Source organism: Ptychodera flava, chromosome 13 (genome assembly GCF_041260155.1).
Source record: "Ptychodera flava strain L36383 chromosome 13, AS_Pfla_20210202, whole genome shotgun sequence".
Lineage (NCBI taxonomy): Eukaryota > Metazoa > Hemichordata > Enteropneusta > Ptychoderidae > Ptychodera > Ptychodera flava.
Window position 1 is genome coordinate 20,867,517 of NC_091940.1, and position 22,118 is coordinate 20,889,634.

The window sequence follows — 22,118 nt, forward strand, 5'->3', positions numbered from 1 at the left end:
CCCACAAATTTGGTGTGAAAACTATGTAAGACATGCATGTAATAAAACATTATAGCCTAAACAAGGTGCTATTAACCCGCAAGGCAGGACAGCATTTGTCCTCTAGACAAATGGTCACCTACCCTCTAGCACATAGTCCCTTGTTTCAGCTATGATATATAAACATTGTGAGATATTGTTTATAGAGCCTCACTACTCAAATATGTTCCTTTATTGTCATTCACGTTGCACCAACAACAGACCAGGGCCTGAAAATTTCCCTTTTTTCTCCACTGGTCCCAGGACCAGTGACCTGTTTTTTTTTCACTGGTCCGAAGATTAAATCCACTGGTCCTCAAAAATTTGCATAACGATAAAAGAATGATTCATTTCTCGTACTCGTGTTATATATGCATTTGATTTGCTTGTTATTTACATACAGCAAAAACTGTCAATCTTTGTAATACAGACACACTGCATAAACATTTACTTGGTAGATTTCTCAAGTTCTTGTACACATACTTAACATGTTTTTTTTACTATTGCTATAAAGTTCACTTCATTTTTATAATTGCCCAGCGGTTGATTCTTTTCCATTTAAATTGTAAAAAATATCTGAGAGGAGCTTCTTTTCCCTTTGAAAGCAATAGCAAATTGCCATAACGCTGTTTTGACAAGCTAGGCGGTTCTTGTTAAGGTCAGCTACAATCAAGCTAGGGGATCTTGACTATATATGGAATTCAGCATGATGACCTTCTAAATTCTGAAGCTTGCTTGCCACGGACGATCGGAAAGTTGTAATGAGACTCCTTCCAGAGAAATTTACTGCAAAATACTACATTGATGGGAAGAGATATAATGTTTTCACACAATTTTGGAGTTGATAATATTTTTAGGTGAGGCTATTGTTTGGTTTTACCACGTTACATTTTACATGTAAAATGAGTAGGTGGCCCGGCATTTGGTTTTTGTCCCAGGGCCCAGTGCAGTGGCTAGTGGACGCACATTGCCTTGCTCATATAATGAATCGCAGACTGTAACAGAGTAACTGATTTTCCTTTAGAGTTTACGTTGTGATGAAAGAAATAGACTAAATTTTAAATGTTTGATTGACTTAAAAGAAGCAATAACCTGGACGAGCTACCTGATTGAGTGTAATTTTGTAGCTAGTAGAAGACGTAGTCTCACAATTGACTCTTCAGTGAAATTCTCGGCCTGATATTAATGCGTCCCCCGTATTTTGGGCGGACGTAGTTTCTAATTTTGCATCAAAAGACACTAGAACACAATCTGGGAAAATACCGGAAATTCCCTTGCGAAATAAATTGGCTCCCGTTTGTACTGGTCCGCGGACTTTTTTATAGGGGTAATTTTATACTGGTCCGGGATAAAAAAATCACTGGTCCGGGACGTCGGACCAGCGTTATTTTCAGGCCCTGCAGACATTCATTAAAAGCAGTATGTAATGCAGTGACAGGTGGGGCCATGTCACCTTTTAGGCATTTCGGTGATTGAACTTTGAATACGACTGAATTAAACAGGGCTGCTTGCTAATGATGGAATTGCTCTCTCATTAACATGCAAAAAACATATGTCTTCTAATTTACATATACATATTTTTGAAATTACATACGCAAGAACTTCAAAACTAACTTCATAGGTGACTGTCAATGTTATGATCAACACAAGAAAAGATGTAATAATGGCTCAGGCTACCATACACAATGCAACATCCACAGAATTTGTCCAAATTAGCACTGCCCGGCAGTGGTGGCCGATGTCAGATGCCTGCAAATATATTTAGTGGCAAACCTGCAACCACAAACAGCCTTATTGATAAGACAGTTTGCTTTGTGGATACTTGGATTTACTTATTGTTATATACAAGACAGATTTAATCTACACCATGAGTGGCTATTTTGGCAAATTTTGAAAACATCCTCGAACACATCTACATTTTATTGGGTAGTGGGTTGTGGCTACCTTATCCTGTAAGTGGGCTTCTCCCCATTGGATGACAGAGTAGATAAAAATCTCTGAAACTCCTTTTTATTAAGAACAATATGTAATAAACGCTCAAAAATGACATTCTCAATTTCAGTAATACTTATGCTGAGCAGAACACACATAGAAACACAGAGCATGTGCAATGACATCACATTTTCAGTAATTCCGCGAATCAACTACTCTCAATGACTGAATTACAAAGTAAACTTAAACACTAAAATATGCACCACAGAGAACAAGCAAGTGCTGTTCTAAAACCAGCTGCATCATAAATGAATCACGCATTCAACATCTTGTAGATCCGATGACCATGAATAATTGATGCCATCCTGTGTGAGATGTATCTTACTAGTCTTGCAAACACACGCTCAAGTCAGTCACTCACCTTTGGACAAAATCCTTCACCACTGAAATACCTTCTTTTTTTGAATTCAACGCTAAGATGTAGTCTTGCACGAACATCCTCATGCGAGGGTACTTTCCGAAGTCCTAGAAAGGTGAAAAGAGGGCACATTTCATGAAAATCCTTGCAAAAAAACAGTGTAACGTACTTGTCAATTAGAGTGTGATAAAGATCAATCTCAGAAGTAAGCGTTTTTTTTTATAGAAGATTACTTTGCGGATGAAGTATCCCACCTTGTAAAAGCAGCTATCTTTCCATCTATATAGCAGTCTGTCAAGTGCTGTTCCTTATCACTTCAGTATAATTTATCAGGTCTTGGTCTATTTAAATGCCCGGTACCATATATTAAACCAAACACCAGTATCTTACACTATGGACATCCTATTACTGCATTGAGTTCCATGATCAAACAAATCAAATACAGTAAAACCTGTCTAAACCGAACCATCAGGGACCAAGAAAATTGTTCGGTTTAGAGAGGTGATTGGCTTATAGAGATCCTTTCATCATAGGTTCTAATGGAATGGGACTGGGAAAAAGGTTCAGTTTAGACAGGTTTGGGTTCAGATAGGTTTCACTGTAATTACAGACTGAACTTATATTTAATTTATTATCATCAGTACATTCAATATTACAGCATTCTCTCCAGATTGCATACCCATTGCCATATTCCATATATTATACGGTCCTGTCCACATCACACACTGTATGATACAGTATTACTACATTATAGTCCTGTCCACATCATATACCATGTTGTGGAGGGGGACATATCATGTATTTGTGTTTCTTCTATGGAGGATTCTGATTAAATAGGGGTAATTCGCACAATTACACACAATGGAGAAAACATTGTACGCCTTGCTCATATACCTAGGAATGCATTCAATACCACTGGACGTATAATTTTCCCCCAGCACCTGCCCATCCCCCTTTTATATCAGAAGACGGTCAATTTCAATGACCACCACAGAACCTTCTTCAGGAAACAAAAAAATGCATAAGACTGGTATGAGATGACATTGCTGCAATTAAGTTAATTATTAACAAAGTGAGCAGAGAACATTTGACAAACTTAGTTTGGATATCAGTTGCACTGTACGTGCGTGCATTCTGAACCATTTGTCTGAAATAGTCACTGTCACAATCCATAAAAGAAACAGCAGTGAAAAATGGAAACAAAGTAACATTGACGAAGCTCTCAGGCAATAATATACATTTAAATTGCTACTGTTGTGGGGAAACTGTACTGCTTGATAGTAGATGAATGGCTTTTCTTATTGAAATTGGCTTTTCTCTGATTCCTTGATTAGTTCCTTCTCTTCTGAAATATTTTGTTCTGTTGAACTTCCATAAATATTTCCAACAATGTGCCCAAAATATTTTTTGCCCAAAACATGTTACTGTCAGCATTCAATGCATGTACAAAATCCACCATCTACAGGCTGGGTGTAGGTAATAAATGCTGACAATGCATGTATTCAGCAATGTAGGCCATAAATACCTCTGCATGAAAACGTTTGCGGTGAATTAAAATTGAAGCAGGAAGTCCCTTGAAAGGTGTACTTCTCTTTCTGTCAAGACATCCGTGTCAGATCCATTAGATTAAAGCATCCAAGATAAACAAAGACCTTGAAAGTGAACAATCCTGAGACCATGGCAGGTAATGTGGTACTGACATCAAAAAACCCTGTATGCACCACCCTATGAACTGTTTTGTGTCACCCTGTCCCGTATTTGCTTAACAAGTAGCTCTAAAAGCATGACATGTGTTTCAACTTTAACCATTTCTCACTACAGTTTGGGAATTAAAGGGGGAAAATACAGGATGGTTGCTTAGTGTGGATTTGGCTCTTAAGTGGGGTTCAAAGGTTACACAATGTAGCTGCGAAATTGAAGTTTCTATTTCTGACTCTTGTGGTTAGTTAAATATACTGTAACTTCAAGGCCTGTTGTCCAGTACATATGGAACAACTCTTAAGACAAATTGGAGGTCTGAAAAGCTTTGAGGAAAGATGATTTACTAGTTTCAACACACTGTTCAAAATCACAGTGCACAATATGTTGTTTGTGAAATTTTGATTGCGTCTCAAGAGGTTCACAATTTTCAAAAATACCGCAGTTATACGGTGTCGCTCAAAGTTGATCAGAATTGGTATATACCAGTATGGGTTACCAATGATCAACAATAAATGTTGTTTGAACTATCTGTTCAGTGGAGGAAAATTCTACGTTGATGTTATGGCAATGATTTCTGCACAGTACAACCAGAAAAACAACAAGAAATATTTTAACCAGAAAAACAAGAACGACAAAAGTTATTAAGGTCTAACTTTAGGTACTGGAGGTCAACTTTAGCAACATGCATAGCAGAAACAAGCCCCTCTTAGTTTAGTATAAACGGTCTTCCCCCATCTACTGTCTATGGTTGCAGCTGGTCTGTTAATATGTAACAGTTCATAAACAATGACAGGAAATGAGTCAAGATCAGTGGAGTTTGCCCGTTTCTCACTGCCATGCCTCCTGCACATTTGCAGGATTTCACTTTTTCGTACCTCATTTGCACATTTTTGACACTGATGTGTTCATTTGAACAAATTCACATCTCAACCCCTGCATCTACCTGTACACCAAATACTGAGATGGTAGCTTTGGCGGTATGGGAGTCTTTGTGTGTGACGGACATACATCCGCACATACCCACAAATATACAGACATACAGACATGCAAATCAGATGCAAATGACTGATTCAGCTTATACGATAACCTCACATTGGTACACCAAATGTGAGTTAAAAATCAGATGTGATCAGTGGTGAATCCTGCAATTATTTGTAGCATTTTCTTAATTTAGCAGGTTATCTTTCTGCTGGTGGACAGCATCAGCCTCAAGCGATCCAGAAACAAGTTATGCAACAAAAATACACTGCTGTACAGCAATCGATGTTTTGCATAAGTGTAATGTCTATAGGAATTATATACATAATGCCTGTTAAAGTGTGGAGTTAGCAATGCGGCAGAAGTTCCAGTCATGTGAGTGAGTCACACAGAAAACAACTGCTGAGATTATGGATGGAATAATCTCTGTTGAGACAGTCTCAACAGAGGATGTGGGGTGCGGGAATTACTGCCATACTTGATTACTTTAAGCCAAGCCCACAAACATTTTCTGCGCTACTTTTACCCAGCCTGATTTACCAAGCTTTTATCTCAGTGACTGATGAATCTGTCGAAGGACCCTATTGAAAATACTGTGGTCCAATAAAACCTCTGGGCCCGTACAGAAACTCGGTTTATGATTCACATCAGTGATAGTATGTCCATTTCTGGGATACGAAGTGAAGCCCTGAACAAATGACATGCTGCCCACGTCTCATGATACCAGCTAGAGGAATGTAAATGCGTGAAGCAAGACGTGTATCGTGATCAGTAAGGGTCCCACTGAAAACTGATACACGGCAAGCAGTCACTGAGCACACATCCCAACGGTTGTTAAGTGGTTCAATTACACACGACCAAGAACAAATATTATGAGCAACACAGCAACCAATTACAAGTGTAAATATATAAGCAGATACATCAAGGAAACATTACAGTGCCTCACAATTTTATCGATTGCCTTACAAAGACTGTGTCTGGAACATTGTCAAAACACAAGAGCCATATGCAATTGGTATCAATGTATCACTGGATTGGGTGTTTTCTGAATAAATCTAGCATTGTAAAGCTGAAAGGTTCCTCATGACATAGATTTAGAAGTGGTTCAATGACACTGGGAATCAAGCTTCAAATTTTACAAAATTTGAAGCTTGATTCCTACAGGTCATACTCATAAAAACCTCCCTTTCCATTCTACACACAGGGTATTCCTACGAAATCCTAAAATGAGTATCATTGTTTCCAATTGGAGATATGAAATACAAGCTACATGAAATACAAGCTATTTTAGAATAAAATGTAAAAGAAAACTGTCAAGAGGAGAGTAAGAACCAAGTTTTGAAAGTTTTGACTTTTCATTCAAGCATTTTTTATCTACCTTATTCCCTGTGGATTCATTTCTATGCATATCATAAGTTCTTGGGGTTTTTTAGCACCATCACTTTCTATAGATTTTGTCATCCACAAGTATGTCTCTTTTTTATCTCTCCTTTGTTTCTTTAATTTTATATCTCTTATTGTGCACAATATCTTGCTTGAGTTAGATCCTTATAAGGAAGATCCTCTGGGCAGGACAAAACATCCGAAGTATGTCTCTTTTTTTGAATAAAACTCTGAAATTTGGAGGTTATTTCTCATTATCATCGCACTCAACTACCAACTTCTAGCTTTGCGTATTGACCACAGGTGTGCAAAGTCACTGTTTTTGAACAGATTGTCTATAATCTAATAGACTGACAGATTGGTAATTTCTTGGGTCATCCGTATCGATAGTAGGCAATCACTGATACCCTATCAAAATTCAAGGGTTACAGCCATGTTCTCACATAGATGTAATATCGTTTAAAAAACCCATTTGGATTCCTCTACGCAAAAGAGGTTACAAACATCTTGAAAATTCTAATCAAAACACCACTTGGATCCTAGTTATAGCATTACGTATAGCCACTGGACAGAGTACCCGGTTGTGCTCAAAAGTCAAACAACTTGAACACTGATTACTGGTGCACGTAGTTATTGAATATACGTATATTTTTTTACTTGAAAGTTGCTACATTCCGATTCCAGGCACTTAAATGGTGGAACACGCCTCGGGAACAGATATTCAGACTCAATCTTTTACAATTTTTTTCTGATTTACCACTTTTGGAGGCTCATTTTAAAGCTCTTGGAGTAAGAAATATTTTAACCTTACTTTTTTAAAAATTGAACATTGTATTATTCCCAATAGGGAGCCAACACAGGGATGGCAGCCATTTCAGATTTCAAATATCAGTAAAAGTCAAGTAATTTGTATCTCTATTGAATGGGACTGTGCATATTATTTTACTGGAAAGTTGCTACATTCAGACTTCAGGTACTTATTAAAATGATAAATAATAAATAAAGTTTGATAAGTAAAAGCACCGACTATTAATGCACTGAGCATGATAATAAAACACAATGACAGTAGTTGTCAAACCTTTCTTCGACTGACAAAAAAGATAACCTTCCTTGTAAGAGCTGATAGACCCACATATCCTGACAAAATGAACAATGATCACTCATTTTGTTATTCAGCCTACAGTGTAAGACCTTTTCAAAGTTTTTTGTGTGTTCTCAGCAAATTGATAAGCCCTATTGACTGTCAAGTTTTGTGATTAAAATGTTCAAACACTCGCCTCATTTCACATGTAATATTTATAATCTGATTAAAATAACACGACACATTTTTGTGATACATTCATACACTTATAGCTACTACTTTGCCCATTCCTGTCTATGAATAGATATTTAAGGGGGCAGTTCTCAATCCCTGGTTCTAACATTCATGGCTGTTGACATGGACTGTTTATGTGATTTTAGTCCTGTGTTCTCCTTTGAAATTTGTTCACAGATAAAGCTGATAATGAACGTGCCCCTTTAAAGAACTCTTCATTTTATCATTAAATGCATATCTTACCAATGAAAATACATTCATTTCAGGTTTTTTAAAAGATTACAAATCAAAAAAGTCAAGCCCACAGCTTAGTGAGTAGCTGATGTGAATATTTCAGTCAGTGCAGGGAGGATTTCATTCAACTGTCATATTTATGTTTATTCTGAATTCTAGACCATACATTAAATTCTCAACCCAACTGAAAAGCTACGAGCATACATCGCATATGCATGTTGTTCAGCTTCTGACATTTGCCTGGACATGTCACATTGTTGTTGTAAACTGTGAAATTAACCAAGGGCTATTTTGTACTGTTTCTGGGAAGCTGCCATTTAGCAGGAGATAGCATCATCAGACGATCTACCGGTATACAATTTGTATGCCGAAGAATAGGAATCAGAATACACAGTGGTGATGTTCGGCTTTGAAGTCAAGGAACGACTGACGACAACGTTTTTACCTATCCTACATAACTCCCACAACACATCTGTAAACATGACCTATATTAAGCACTTGCTTTGTTCAAACACAGTATTTGCCTCCACTAGCCTGTACAGCAAACAGCATACCCAGGAAACGCGCAAGCCACAACAAGTTTTCTCAGCTATGTATACATCCACCATTTTAAATCTGAACATCCTTTGCAATTATTTCCATGTTTTCTGACCTACATTTCATAACCCAGGCAATACGTGATGTGTTTCGGGCTACAAGTTGTACATGTCCACTAAACTGCCTGAATTCATGGGCAAGAATATAGCTTGTACAGTATGCAAATGATCATGCCATGCATTGACACATTCTGCAGTTATTAAAACAAACATCAAAATATTGAAACTGATTAAGCTACCCAATGATAACAAAATAATACATTTTCAGATATGTACCCTGTGCTGTCTGGTGATGCTGGAGGGTATTTGAGATGATTAACAATGACACGTCGCTCAGGTATTCGACCAAACTATTTTCCATGTCACTGTACAGAAATCAACAGAACAGTATCTTTTACTTTTTGTTGATTTCTCAGAGCTGGACATGTTTGTGGTATCTGTAAACCCTTATAACGAATAACATTTCTTAGTTATTTGAGAACATGTTTACTGGAACATAAAACATGTTTCTGATATGCTATTTTTGAAAGAAAAATAAACAATATGTGGAAAAGGAGAAGTTATTTGAGTTGAAATATCTGCTGGTATGAATAAAAGAGACTTATGGGTAATTTATGGAATGTGGTGCCTGTGCTGACATGGTTTATGGCTAGACTGACATAATTAAATATAACGGTATGTACTCCATGACAAAAACAAGGTATACTATGGCCCGATGCCTGTTATGCAGGTACATCATCTTAGAGGGAGGGGGTCATCGGAATTGCCATAAAAGGTAGTATGGGACCCACATGACCCAATGTACACATTGTATCCTAGGTAAGTAGGCCTTTAATGAAAGTTAGAACGTGTTTGGCATAAGTACATCACAAAATTTAAATGTTGCAGCTATGTTGACCTGATGCATCTAGATATTGTGCATGAAATACATTGTCTGTGAACAAGAAAGACATACAGACACAGTTCACGACGACCCCTCCCTTTAAGATGAAACTGATTTATATTGGAGAGACAACCAGTTTGCACCTGTTGAAAAGTTTATCAGTGCTGAGTGTCACAACACAGTAAATCATCGCTTGATCAACTGTGGAAGGGAAGATGGTCCCACTGTCCCATCAAGTCTTTCAGACTGCCCAGGGAAAGTCGCCATCATCACTCAATTAAGCTGTCATGTCAGGATATTCATTTCCTCCAAGACTCCTTTGCAGCACTTGCATTATTCACAGAGGGGAATACATCTGGTGCCAACTTTGCCAACATTAAGATGAAAAGAACGGGTGAGCACTGGACAGCCAGTCTCTGATAATTCTGAAATTGACAGCTAATTAGCAGGTATCATGCATGCATCATGGAATGAAACTCAAAGCATTTAACCCTTTCACTGCCATGGTTTGGCCCAATTCAATTGTTACCAATGGTGAGTGTGGACCTGTTTACAGGGAATAGGGGGTGAACAGGTTAAACATTGTCTGCACAAAACAGTTGCTTTTGCAAAGCATAATATTTGACTAAATGTAAAGACACGAATAATTTACACATGAATCAAAGTTTCACGATAAATGAAAAAGTAGGGTCATTTTGTGATGCTCATCACAGAAACTGAGTTGACATTTTTGTAAGTACGACACATTATTATTTATTCACACTGTCTCACTTGAAATACTCTAGTTGTTGAGATCATGGAACCCTTTATGAATATTGTGAACTCAAATGAGAAAAAAAAGTGTGCCTATCTTTTTTTTATTTATAAATACGAAAGACAGCAAATTAAGAAGCAAAATTCAACTGTGAAAAAAGTCTGTTGCAACCTGATGAAAAGTTTTTGACGAATGCAACGATTAAAATTGCATGCAAATTTCAAGACGAGTACAAGTGACACCAAGTCCGAGAACAAAACCAAAACTTTGAAACATTGAAACTAATTAAAGGCCTTTTTGTAAGCACCTGTTGGCAATAAATACTTTTCAAAGTCTGTTTTTTTTATTTCCTGATGATTTATGCTGCGTACATTCTCATTAAATTTCTTCCAACAATAGGACATATCCCATCAATGAGCGCAGCATTTGACAGACTCATCTCTGTTGATAGATGTATTTCCTCATCTGTATTCATCAATATCTTATTGAATAGTTTTGACGTGGTTTCTACTGATGGCATGAACACATATACAAATACACATTCCACAAAGCACTAAACTTGCAGCCCGCAAGGCACTAAACTTGCAGCCCGCATTCTCTGCTTCACAAAGTGGAGACATATTAGTCAAACAATATTTAAGCAGTAAACCACACCCAGCGATGGTACACCACAAGATTTTGACCAGTTCACAACATATGTGCACCAGCAAAACAAGTGCATATATGGAGTGAACTGGTCAAAATTGAGTGATTAATGGCTATTATCTCATAATATTAAATTGAAATTCTCGCCTGAAATTCCAACAAGGGAATTTTTCTCTAGGTGAGAGCTCATGCCTGTTTAAACCGTGCCATATCGCAAATATACCGGTACCACGGTTATTTTCACGTTTCGACCGATCAGATTGCAGTATTTTTCTGTCATCAATACACTGGTATGATACAATACGAATAACGATCCACACAGGATAATTAGTGAGATACATACAGGAAGCAAAAAAAATATCCACTTTATCTTACCATGTTGTGTTTGAGAATCCTCTGCACGACTGGTGTGAACATTTCAATGACCACATTTGACCTGGGAGAGTTCTTGCAATGTTTACTAAAAAATGCACATATTTCTGGAGAGGGTTGGTTGTTTTCTAGCAGCGGTGCCAGTGCCACTATTACATTTTCATGTGCAACGCTGTTTAAAACATCTGTATTCTGTAAAACAAGATTCAGTGTAAACAGCTTGTGAGATGATAAGATTATTATATTCTATATCAAAGTGACAGCTAAAGAGCAACTCAATCCTAGATTTTCTTTCACCCCTACAAGAGTTAAATGTATTTAAAGTCATATTGTCACCTGTTCCAATTTTGCCACAGTTACCATGGAAAGAGAAAATCTAACCAATCACAGATTTTAAGCGGGTGGCCGCTTTTTAAAAACAGCGCCCTCACATGGGCATATTGAATACCACGGAACGCCCCTTTGACCATATATGGGCATATTTAGATTACTGGTGACTGTATACCTTTAACCAGCCCATTGAATAAAAAACATCATTCAGAAGCACACAGGTTTGATCACACTCATCAAAAACAATTATTTTTCCCAAAGCCTTGCCTGAGTCGGGCAGATTACTCATTTTTTACACATTTAAGTACAAAACAGCAACCTACATGTTGGTTATGATATTTTTAGCTACTTTGTTTCATATGAAGAGTTGCTTCACTACACTAAAAGTGGATCTATTCGGAATGGTTGCATCATTTCCAATTCAGTTTTTATGGGTATATAATTACTAGGAGATGTTACAACATGCATGCCAGGTAATTATGCTAGCCGGTTCACTCATGTATTCTTTTTTTATTGACATCAGTAAAGTTGCGTGTTGCAACTAGTGTAATCAAACAAGATACTGGCAACTGACTAGAGGTCACAATGTATCGAAATGCCAGACACCGTGATGGTCATCAACATTTATCAAATGAGGAACAGACTCACTCCGCATTCAAAGTTGGAAAGATGAGAGTGTCATATTAACGTAAAAACTTTCCGCAGCAATTCCGGCAAGCAAAGTGTTATTTTTGTTACACATTGCACACTCACACACAATATAGATGCCTGTAAAGTGTATAGCACATGCTAAGCACCTGCATCTCAAACTGGTGGCGCATGTAATTTGTTATGCATGAAGAACATCAATGGGTAAGTTGACTGATCACCTGTCCATTTCACATGAACTCACTGGAGACACCTGATTGGTCGGTTTGCCTCCCTCATTAATTTCCGAAGGAGAAAGTAGGGCAAGGTGGCTGGCAGGGTGCCAACAGCGAAAGTAGCGAGACAGCTATATGTACAGCTGATGCATGTGGGTCTGATTGCAATGGGGGATCAAATGTGAATTATGAAGACAGAGTGTGTGTTACACTTTCTCCAGTATTAAATGTGCTATGTCAGTCAGCACATCGAAGACACTGTCAAACATCAGGGATTTCAAGCCTTGTCTGAACTTTGAAATGTACACCTAATCATGAAGGCTCCAGGTGATAACTATTAAGATTGTTGGTGTAAAAATAGTGATATGATTAATTTATATATGACGGTTTGCCTGAATGTTCCATGAGTAAACACAATGAGCGGATTTCAGCGCACCTATTTATGAGCACTTCAAATGCATTCCCATCCAAAGGTGTGAACTGTGTGTGAATTGAGAGACTCCATTGTACAGACTGACCAGCTTCAGTCACACGTAGGCAAAGTAGTTTTGGAGTATTTACCTGTGAAAGTATGTCTGACACGATCTCCAAAGGCACTTGATAGACATCTTCGTCTTGGACGTGGGTACTTATGGTCATTTCAATGAGACTCTGTTGATGACAAAATGCACATACAGAGATAACATGACGAATCAAACCTATGATTACATCTACGAGTAGAATTTTGAAATATCAATTTTCTATATGTTACATCTTTGAATACTTGCATTGTGTCCATACTTCAGTGTTTAATAGTTTTCCAGGTATTCCACTCTTTATGAACACAATAACATTCACTCTTTATGAACACAATAAAATTCATAACATACTAATGTCACTATAGCATTTAGTTGAAGCCTACATAATTTTTTCAACCAAAGTAACATTTTGATTTTAGATGAAATTGCTCGATTTCATCCATTTTTTCCCGGCATAACATTCTCATTTTGGTTGTCAATGGATGATCAAATACATGGATGATGAACAAATGGACTGACAGCAAACACCAAACAGGCCAGAATGAACCTGATACACTCATTCAGTTTCAGTTCACACCCATTTCTGAGAAAAGGTTGCCAATGCCTCTCAAATCTCTGTTTTCTGTGACCGGCACACAGAGTCTCCATGACATCATCTCTTGATAAGAGAGAATGGCTGCGCACGTAAAGTGTGAGTTTCATCTTTAGCTTTCACAATCACATGGTGACGCACGAGAAAAGTAGAGTACTGTCGCATGCTTTGTGTTTCTCTGTGCTCTCAAATTCACTCTCAAATTCCAAGGAGATTTTTCGCGGTAATACCACACATATCTTTACAGAGACAATATACTACACATAACTATATCAACACAGAAGAAAACACAGCATTCTTTTGCTGGCTTTCAACTGCAAGTGTGTAAGATAGTGTTCACTGTATCTGTGAATTGTGTTTGATACTCAAATATGACTGTTTCATTTCTAATTATAGGGACTCATGTCACAGACAATATGTTATTATATATATATATATATATATATATATATATATATATATATATATATATATATATATATATATATATATATATGCACACCCCAAATGCCCTAATGACTCTTGTAACCTAATGACTCTTGATACTGCCAAAAATAAATCAGGCTGACTGATTGAGGTCATGGCCAACATTAGTGTAATGAGGACAAGGTGAGATCCACAGTAATAGAGACGCCGAAGGGGGTGTTATACGACAGCTTCATGCGCTCACTTAAAGAGTGTATCACACATGCCAATGACTCAGAGTGTAAAGAGAGAGAATACAGGAAATGGTTTCCTTTTTTTTTTCATATCTTGCATAGTAAGCTTCAAGGAACATACAGCAATGATTTCTGCAGTTCTTTTGTTCTGGCAGGTTTTTTTAAATTTTTTTTTGTCAAGAAATCTGAGTGATATTCTGTAATGAATTCTACACATTGCTCTCGGTCGATAAACAGGGTTGTGAGCACATAATTGATGGCGATTCCCTGGAGCTTTTTCTCTGTCTCCTCTGAAGTGAATTTCAGTACCTACTCTATGAAATCTTTTGTAACATACATCTGATTAGACTGCCCAATCTTTTAGCGATGAATCTATGAGACAAGATTCCATCACTATTATACATTGATGGTAAAATAAACAATACAGGTGATATTATTTCACACTTTTATAGACATACAAAAATAAAAGCCTGGTTTAGTTGAATTCTAAGACTATGTCTTTGATGCCCTGTACTTTTAGATGTACTGTATTTTTATTTTGCACAGCATTATAGGAATAATTTGTTTTTTCAACCCTTTTGTTCCGATGTCACGGCGCAAGCTTTCAATTCGAAACACTCAAGAGTGGACCAATCCATTGCAAAAATGGGGGAGACATGAGTGGTTATGATGACATCATTTTCCTTTGTGGAGAGGAAAATGCCACCAAAGCACATAATCCAAAGTAGATGTATTGCAACAAAAGTTGCCGCCATAATGCTGTACAAACTGTTATCACTTTCGATGAACTTTGTGCATACACCACATCTAACATGTGGGCGCTGACAGCAGCAGGCTATGATTTCGTACCAGGTCAAACAAACTGTTACAAGATTGTCTTTCATGTCAGTCCCTCAGTAGCAATAGCATATTGACAAATGTCTCAGACTGAACACTACATCAGTAACCACATGTATGTAGATTACAAAAAGCTTGTTTGGGTCAAAGTTCATGGGTGCCATGTGTTTAACTTGCTAATGTCCTTTCCTTCTGCTCTTCAAGTCTATAATCAGTCAATTTCATGCTTCTTTGCCAGTCTATGACCCAGAAGATAACAGACTGTACATTGACATCAAGCCTTTTGGTCAAGATTGCCTTCATGATTTCCAATATACTTGCACGGAAGGGAAAAAAATAGCCATCTAAATGCTGCAAAAATATAAATAAATTGTCCCTGACACCTTTACTGCAATATAGTGTCTGTGAGAAAAATCTGAAGTCTGTAGTTGTTCAATTATCTGTACATTATCCCTGGCATCTCACTGTAATAAACACTCCAGATTCAAGCCTCAACAGTTCTTTCTACACACAGGCCTGTCCAATGCTCTGATAGGACAACACAACACAAAAGGAGGTAGGGCTTGGTACCCGGCAGGTTGCCATGAAAACCACCAGTTTACTCACCTTGATCTCGCGAATAAGTACCTCTGGTCTTCTAGTATTACTAAGCAATTTCTTGTACTTATTGATAGTTCTTTTCCACTGTATTGAGTGCAGCCATTGGTCACGTAAATAGATGTTGCTCGCCTGGAAAAAGGGAGACAGAGGTGTGGAGAGAGATGAAAACCCAGATACTGTATGAATCAGCAAAGTTTCAAATCAACCTGGTAAACAACAGCTAACCTAGGACTGGTACCAGCAGAATGAACTGACATACGACATTAAAAATTGTTGTTGACAAAACATGAGGATGAATGTCTGTAAATATAAAACCTACTTGGTATGCTTTTTTCATCTCGCTATAAAATGATGGCCAAATAATGAGTCACATGTAAGTTTACTGAGTATAATATTTTATACTTTTAATTACAAACAGGTTTGCTGTTTGCAGAGCAAGTAATGCCTTGAGTATAAATGACAATTTGATACATGGTACATGGTAATTAGTGTCTGTCTGTCTGTCTGTGTGTGTGTGTGTGTGTGTGTGTGTATACATATATATATATATATATATATATATATATATATATGTATATATATATATATATGTATATATATATATATATATATATATATATATATATATATATATATATATATATATATTCTTTTTTTTTTTAGGGAAATTTTCAGAATGCTTTGAATTTGGAATTTCAAATGTTGATAAACAATGGTCAATTTGTTTCACTTGTACAAAAATTTGCAAGGTAACATGCAATTTTCATTCTTAATTTTGAAAGAGAATGGTTTGAAGTTTCCCAAAGGAAAGTTTAAGCAAAAATTCAGGTGGGTCCATCAGTTTTGAGACAAGTAGTATAGTAATGTGTTTGTTAGTTGGAATATATGTAACTATCTGACATGAACACAACATGTTTCTTGTCATAATGTACACTAAGTATTAAAGATAGAATGTGTATTTGGAATACGTTTGCCACCAACATGCCCTGGAAGTTTCTCAATTTTTTAAATATAAAATACTTGTTGTGTGGACTTATTTTTAGAAATGCGACTGAAAATGACAATGAGTCAGGCATTTAGAAAATTATAATAGGGTATATGACAAAAAGGTCAAGTGTTTCATTATTCATTTCTCTATGGCTACTTGTCTATGTATCAGTAAAGTTGCAATCATTGAGTGTCACATAGTGCTCTAGTCAGCTGACAATTTTACATTTTGTCATCAAACTCAATGTTGCTTTAGTTGTTTGCTTCGGCTGCCTGAACCCAATACACAGGCACACACTGAAGCTACAGACTTTAATAGGGCGCGCACTTACTGTATGGCATTATCTATGTTTAATAAGCCAAGCTATTCAAACAGTAACGGATAATTCACAATGATTTGAACAAAACAGAACGAATCATCAAATCTTCATTTTCATTCCAGGACTGGACTACTGGGGAGACACAGAAATAGAAATAGCAAACGCCTGGATATTTCTTCCGTTTCTAAGTACTTCAAGCTTGGAAACAAAACAAAATAATCCCACACTTCCCTTTCCTTGATACTTTCAATTCATGCACACCTCAACCTAGGACTATAATGAAAATTGGTTCTATAAATAATCTATTACATCTATGAATATTTCATTAAATCTCTTAGCATGTCAATTACTGGGAGTGCAGTAATAGGGCAGGATATTGCTAGTGTCCAGAAATGACGTTGGGCATTTATATGAGAGAGAACATAGGGTAAAGAAAAGCAAATAGAAGCTAGAATAGACAATCAATGTAGAACATTCTATGAATTTCATGGAAATTTGTTTTTGTTTTTTTTTGCATTTCGAAATGTTCTTAAGTTTTCTTCAATATTTTTAATGTCTTTATCATCTATCTCCTTAAAACATGATTTCCACACTGAATCTGAATGTGCCTCGGGTACATATATTCGGACTCTTTAAACTTTTACAACTCTTTTTTGGTCTACCTCTTGCCGGGGTTTCATTTTGAATATCATGGAGTAAGCAAAGTTTTCATCTACTTTGTTTTTTTTCAAAATCAAAAAATGTAATTTTACACCATAAACTTAAAATAAGGATGGAGGCCATTTCCAATTTAACACAATTCAGTAATATTAATTGAGTTTGACAAATTAAAAAAGTGGAAGTCTAGAGGGGAATTATGCAACATTAATTTGACAAATGGAGAAGGCCACAAGTCTAATATAATAAACTGAACTGAAACCCCATATTATTATAAAGTCTCTGTATGCAATGGCTGAAGATACAGCATCCTGTTACAGATTCACAATGCAAAACCACAGGCTTCCATAACAATTCAAATAAGCCTCTAATCACATAATTTTCCATGAAGGATATAAATTCTAAGCATGAGATACATCCTCCTTAATTCCCTGTTCGAAATCATGTCAGTCAGAGACATAGTAACAAAGCAATGATCGCATCTGATATTCATTGATACCTTCCACGCAGAATTAAAAGAAATTGTTTTTATTAAACTCTTTCAGCAATCACATCACAGGCTCAATGCCACCGATTGAATTTGAAGAACATTTATAGCTCTGTTACCTGTAAACTTTCACAAAACATAAGAATCCCTACTGAAAAAAAAATTTCCTCAAAAAAAACGCTCCTTCCTCGCATCAAGTTCGCATCTCGTACTGCTGCCAGGAAACAGCTGTTGCCATGGCAAGTGAGGATAAAGTTACCGAGAGACGCCAGCAAAAATACAGACACAATGGCCTTCGATAGACTGATGATGTACATCCATAATGGTGCTAATTTTCTGCTAAATATGGAGATGGGAAGTTGATGTCGCTGCTGTCATTGAGAATGCAAAAATAATCTTGCAAGCATCTGTGTAAATTTTACCTTTGAAGAACAAAGTCACTAGCATGCTGTCTCTTTGATATTCTGGTTCATGTACTTGGTATGTGTACGTCCACGCAGTGATATCTAAGATAGCCTTGCTGATATTTCTCGTAATTTTTTTGGTATCACATTTTCAGAACATCTGTCTCCTCAAACTTATGAACCATTAATTTTTTTAAGCTACAGATTTGTCATTTTCAGTTCTTTTTTTTTTTAATTCTTGCTCTGTCACATCACAGTATGCTGATTAAATCTATTTCCCTTTGTCATCCTAATCACACACACACTGTACTGACAGTGAAAGCCCCTTTTCCACTTGATCAGTCCAATATGGTGGAGCGATGGTATCGTATCAACTCTCCATAATTCCTTGTGATTATCTGTAGTTTTGAACACTGATTCACACACCAAAATCCATTACAAAAACCTTCCATCCAACAATAGCATCTGCAAGATGTTGGATACGGGTGAATAATTTTTCTGTCGAAAATTCAGATTTTGTTGTGAAAATTATCAACATTGATCAAGTTACAAATATCTATAAAACACAGCCCTTACATACTGAGAGAAGAGATTGCGATAAAGATCTCCATACTTTGTAATCTATTTTGCATGTCTATTTCAGTATACAAATACATGTCTTAGAAGTCCTGTCAAACTGGATCCGTTACACAATATACACACTCACAAAAAAAGTCATAAATAAATACGCAGTAAAGTCTCTATAGGATATGTGTTATTGAAACTCTAACCAAACTGTTTTTTATAGACTCTTCTTTGTACATTTGTTTGCACAGAGATGTATTGGAAGTACCCTGTAAATGACTTTTTGAGCATTCATCCCTGCCTTGTTCTGTTTACACTTGCCTAACTACACTCTTGTGTGTCCCAGGTCAGACAGCTAATGTGTTACGCATGAAGGGGAAAAACGGTCTCAGAGCTAAAGGGTGCAGTGTTCTATATAGGCACGATTAACCGTGGATCTCCATTGTCCCGTATATCGGCACACCTACTCTAGTGAAAACATTGGGGACATATCAAAGTGAAGCAGTTAAACGTGGACCGCCAGGCATATGTTGTGGGATTTGTCTTTATATTTTTGCTTTACAGTTCCCAACGTCGCTACAATCACACCATTCCAATCTTTCATCCCACTATCAGCTAAACACAATTTAGAATGATTCACGTCAACACTGCAAACAGGAGGGCAAATTCTGTGTACTTGATGAAATTTGCAATACTAAAGATAGTGCTTGCCGTGGGCCTGAGATGCATTATAGTCCTCTATTCACTGAAGTTTCATTTGATTCACTGATTTTCCATTAATGTCTACGACAGGATCAATGTCAATCAGACAGCTAAGGGTAACAATGCTTACATTTAAATAAAAAAAACCAGCCGCCCTGAGGGAACAAGAGCATGATGGGATAGATCGGTGCATTCTGGGATATATCGCTCTGTATGGAAGGTGAGCTGTTTTACAAATGAGGTTGATTTTAGCGGGTGCTGACATGAAATGCAATGACCGTCACCTGCTGCAACAAAAGTAAATTGTAATCGCCGTTTCTTGGCAACAGGTAAATTCTGCATGCAAATTACACCTTCACGTTAGGTCAGCAACTCATTCTCACTTACATGTCAAAGCATCAGAACTGCTTTTCTAATTATGATTTTTTAGCAAACTTCACCTCAGATTCAGCTCTACTTTACGTATTATCTTAAGATAAAAATATCTGGAAACAGAACAGTCTCCGGTAGGACATTTGTAACAATTGTTTTGATGGGCGAGTGATAAAATCTCAGCCTACAAAAGTATAACTTATCACATGAAATTGCATTTTTTTATTAAACATATTTTTGTTCATATTTCTATGTACATGTACATTAGCATATTTTTCCTTGCCTACACTTGGAATATTCATGCAGAGAAGTATTTTTGCCTGAAATATTGTTTGCATATAATTTAACAATTTCTTACTTTATTGTTGTGCATAGGTTTGAATTTGAAAAAAAAATTATTAATGGAAACGTTTTAAAAATACACTGAAAACATATTGGAAACCCACTGACATGCCCCACTGTCATGGCAACAAGCTAAGCATGACAGGAAAAATGTAGCTTATCATTTCAACGCCTACGCAGATACCATGGCAACCGCACAGCAGCTGCATTTTCATTTTCACCTCACGTATTTTAATGGCTCGCAGTAATGATGTTGTTAACACCAGACATAAATCAACACGGCGACTATAACTTAAAAGTAACACGGAGCCATATTTTCCAGGACACACATCACATACAGAATCCTGGCATCGCACAAATGAATGACTTTGACATCAGAGTGTTACTGTCAGCACCCTCAGGCATACTTGAATCTTTTTTCTGTCTGTTCTTTATGGAGCTGGGGTTACTAGTGTATGTGTTCCAATTTGGCTGATTCCTGGGTGTAGGGAATGTATTCTAAATACTTTGTTACTGGCCATGTTGACTACACTCAACCGAGTTCAATGTAAGACAAACACTATCTTTTAATACATTTTGTTAAATTTCCATTTCCTTTCATTAATAATTACATGATATTTGTTCCCGAGATTATCCTGTATTCATTATAATAAACTCCATACCTGTTGTGTTATGGAGAACACACATTTGATATTCATACAAGAATTTTCCTTGTCATAGCCACTAGTACTTTGTCGACCTTGAATGTATCAGGCTTGTTAAAATTTCTCTTTGCATAGGTTATCTACATGTAAAAGTCAGGTTTGCATAATTTTGCCTTGAAAATGATAGAAGTATGCAAAAAATGGCATTGTTCATTGTTACAGGTTTTCTATTACATATATAGCTACACACGCACAACATCGGACACTGCTGCTTGAAATGCTGACAAATTTTAATACTGTTTCATTGTTAAAGTTTGTACTCTTGAGCTGTAAATATGTCTTTTAGTAGTCGCGCCAGCGGCTTACTGACTACGCATGCGCTTATTCATAATATACTATGCGAGTAACCGGAAGTGTACCCTTCTTTCATGGGCGCCGCCATGTTTTTTTGAGTACTCGTAAATAAACAAATACGAAACAAATTACTATTATATAACATGCCTTTTATAAAATATACCTCTTTTATTAGCTAGTAAATGTTATTATGCACCTTGTCGCTGATACAAAATATCGTTAATATAGATAAAGGGAGAAAACTGTCGTGCATATGAACGGGGGCATACGCAAAGAATGCTGGGATTGAATTATAGAAGAGCGCCCCCTGTGTCAATAATTAGATTCAAAAATTGCCAGTTTTTAGACGGAACGCTATAGTTTTCAGCTTGCAAGTGGAAGGTGGGCAGTGCGGTTACCATTGCAATGATAATTAAAGCTGCAAGCAGCGTTGGCGGGGCCCAAGCGGTTGCCATGGTTGAAAGTACTTGCACTGATGATACTATGTGCAAATTTTGAGCTTCCATGTGTCTCTAGTGTAGAGAAATCTTTAGACTATAGTTGTTAACACATGTGGAAATACATTTAAAAGCTCACGCATCTCAATTCTCATTTAAAATGATTTTGAAAAGTATGCTTGACAGAGAGAGGCGAACAAGAATTTTAAGTACAATTGAT

General features: G+C 36.8%; 1 protein-coding gene across 4 annotated transcripts in view; it reads right to left on the minus strand.

The window, feature by feature from the left end:
• LOC139147780 (C-Maf-inducing protein-like) overlaps window positions 1-22,118 on the minus strand; it is a 95,816-nt gene that overhangs the window by 30,679 nt on the left and 43,019 nt on the right. For all 4 annotated transcript variants that reach the window (XM_070718983.1, XM_070718982.1, XM_070718981.1 and 1 more), the window contains exons 3-6: window positions 15,635-15,757; window positions 12,984-13,073; window positions 11,233-11,421; window positions 2,372-2,475 (exon numbers count right to left, since the gene is read on the minus strand). In XM_070718983.1, the coding sequence (XP_070575084.1) occupies window positions 2,372-2,475; window positions 11,233-11,421; window positions 12,984-13,073; window positions 15,635-15,757 (506 nt within the window). The remainder of the gene's footprint in view (window positions 1-2,371; window positions 2,476-11,232; window positions 11,422-12,983; window positions 13,074-15,634; window positions 15,758-22,118) is intronic.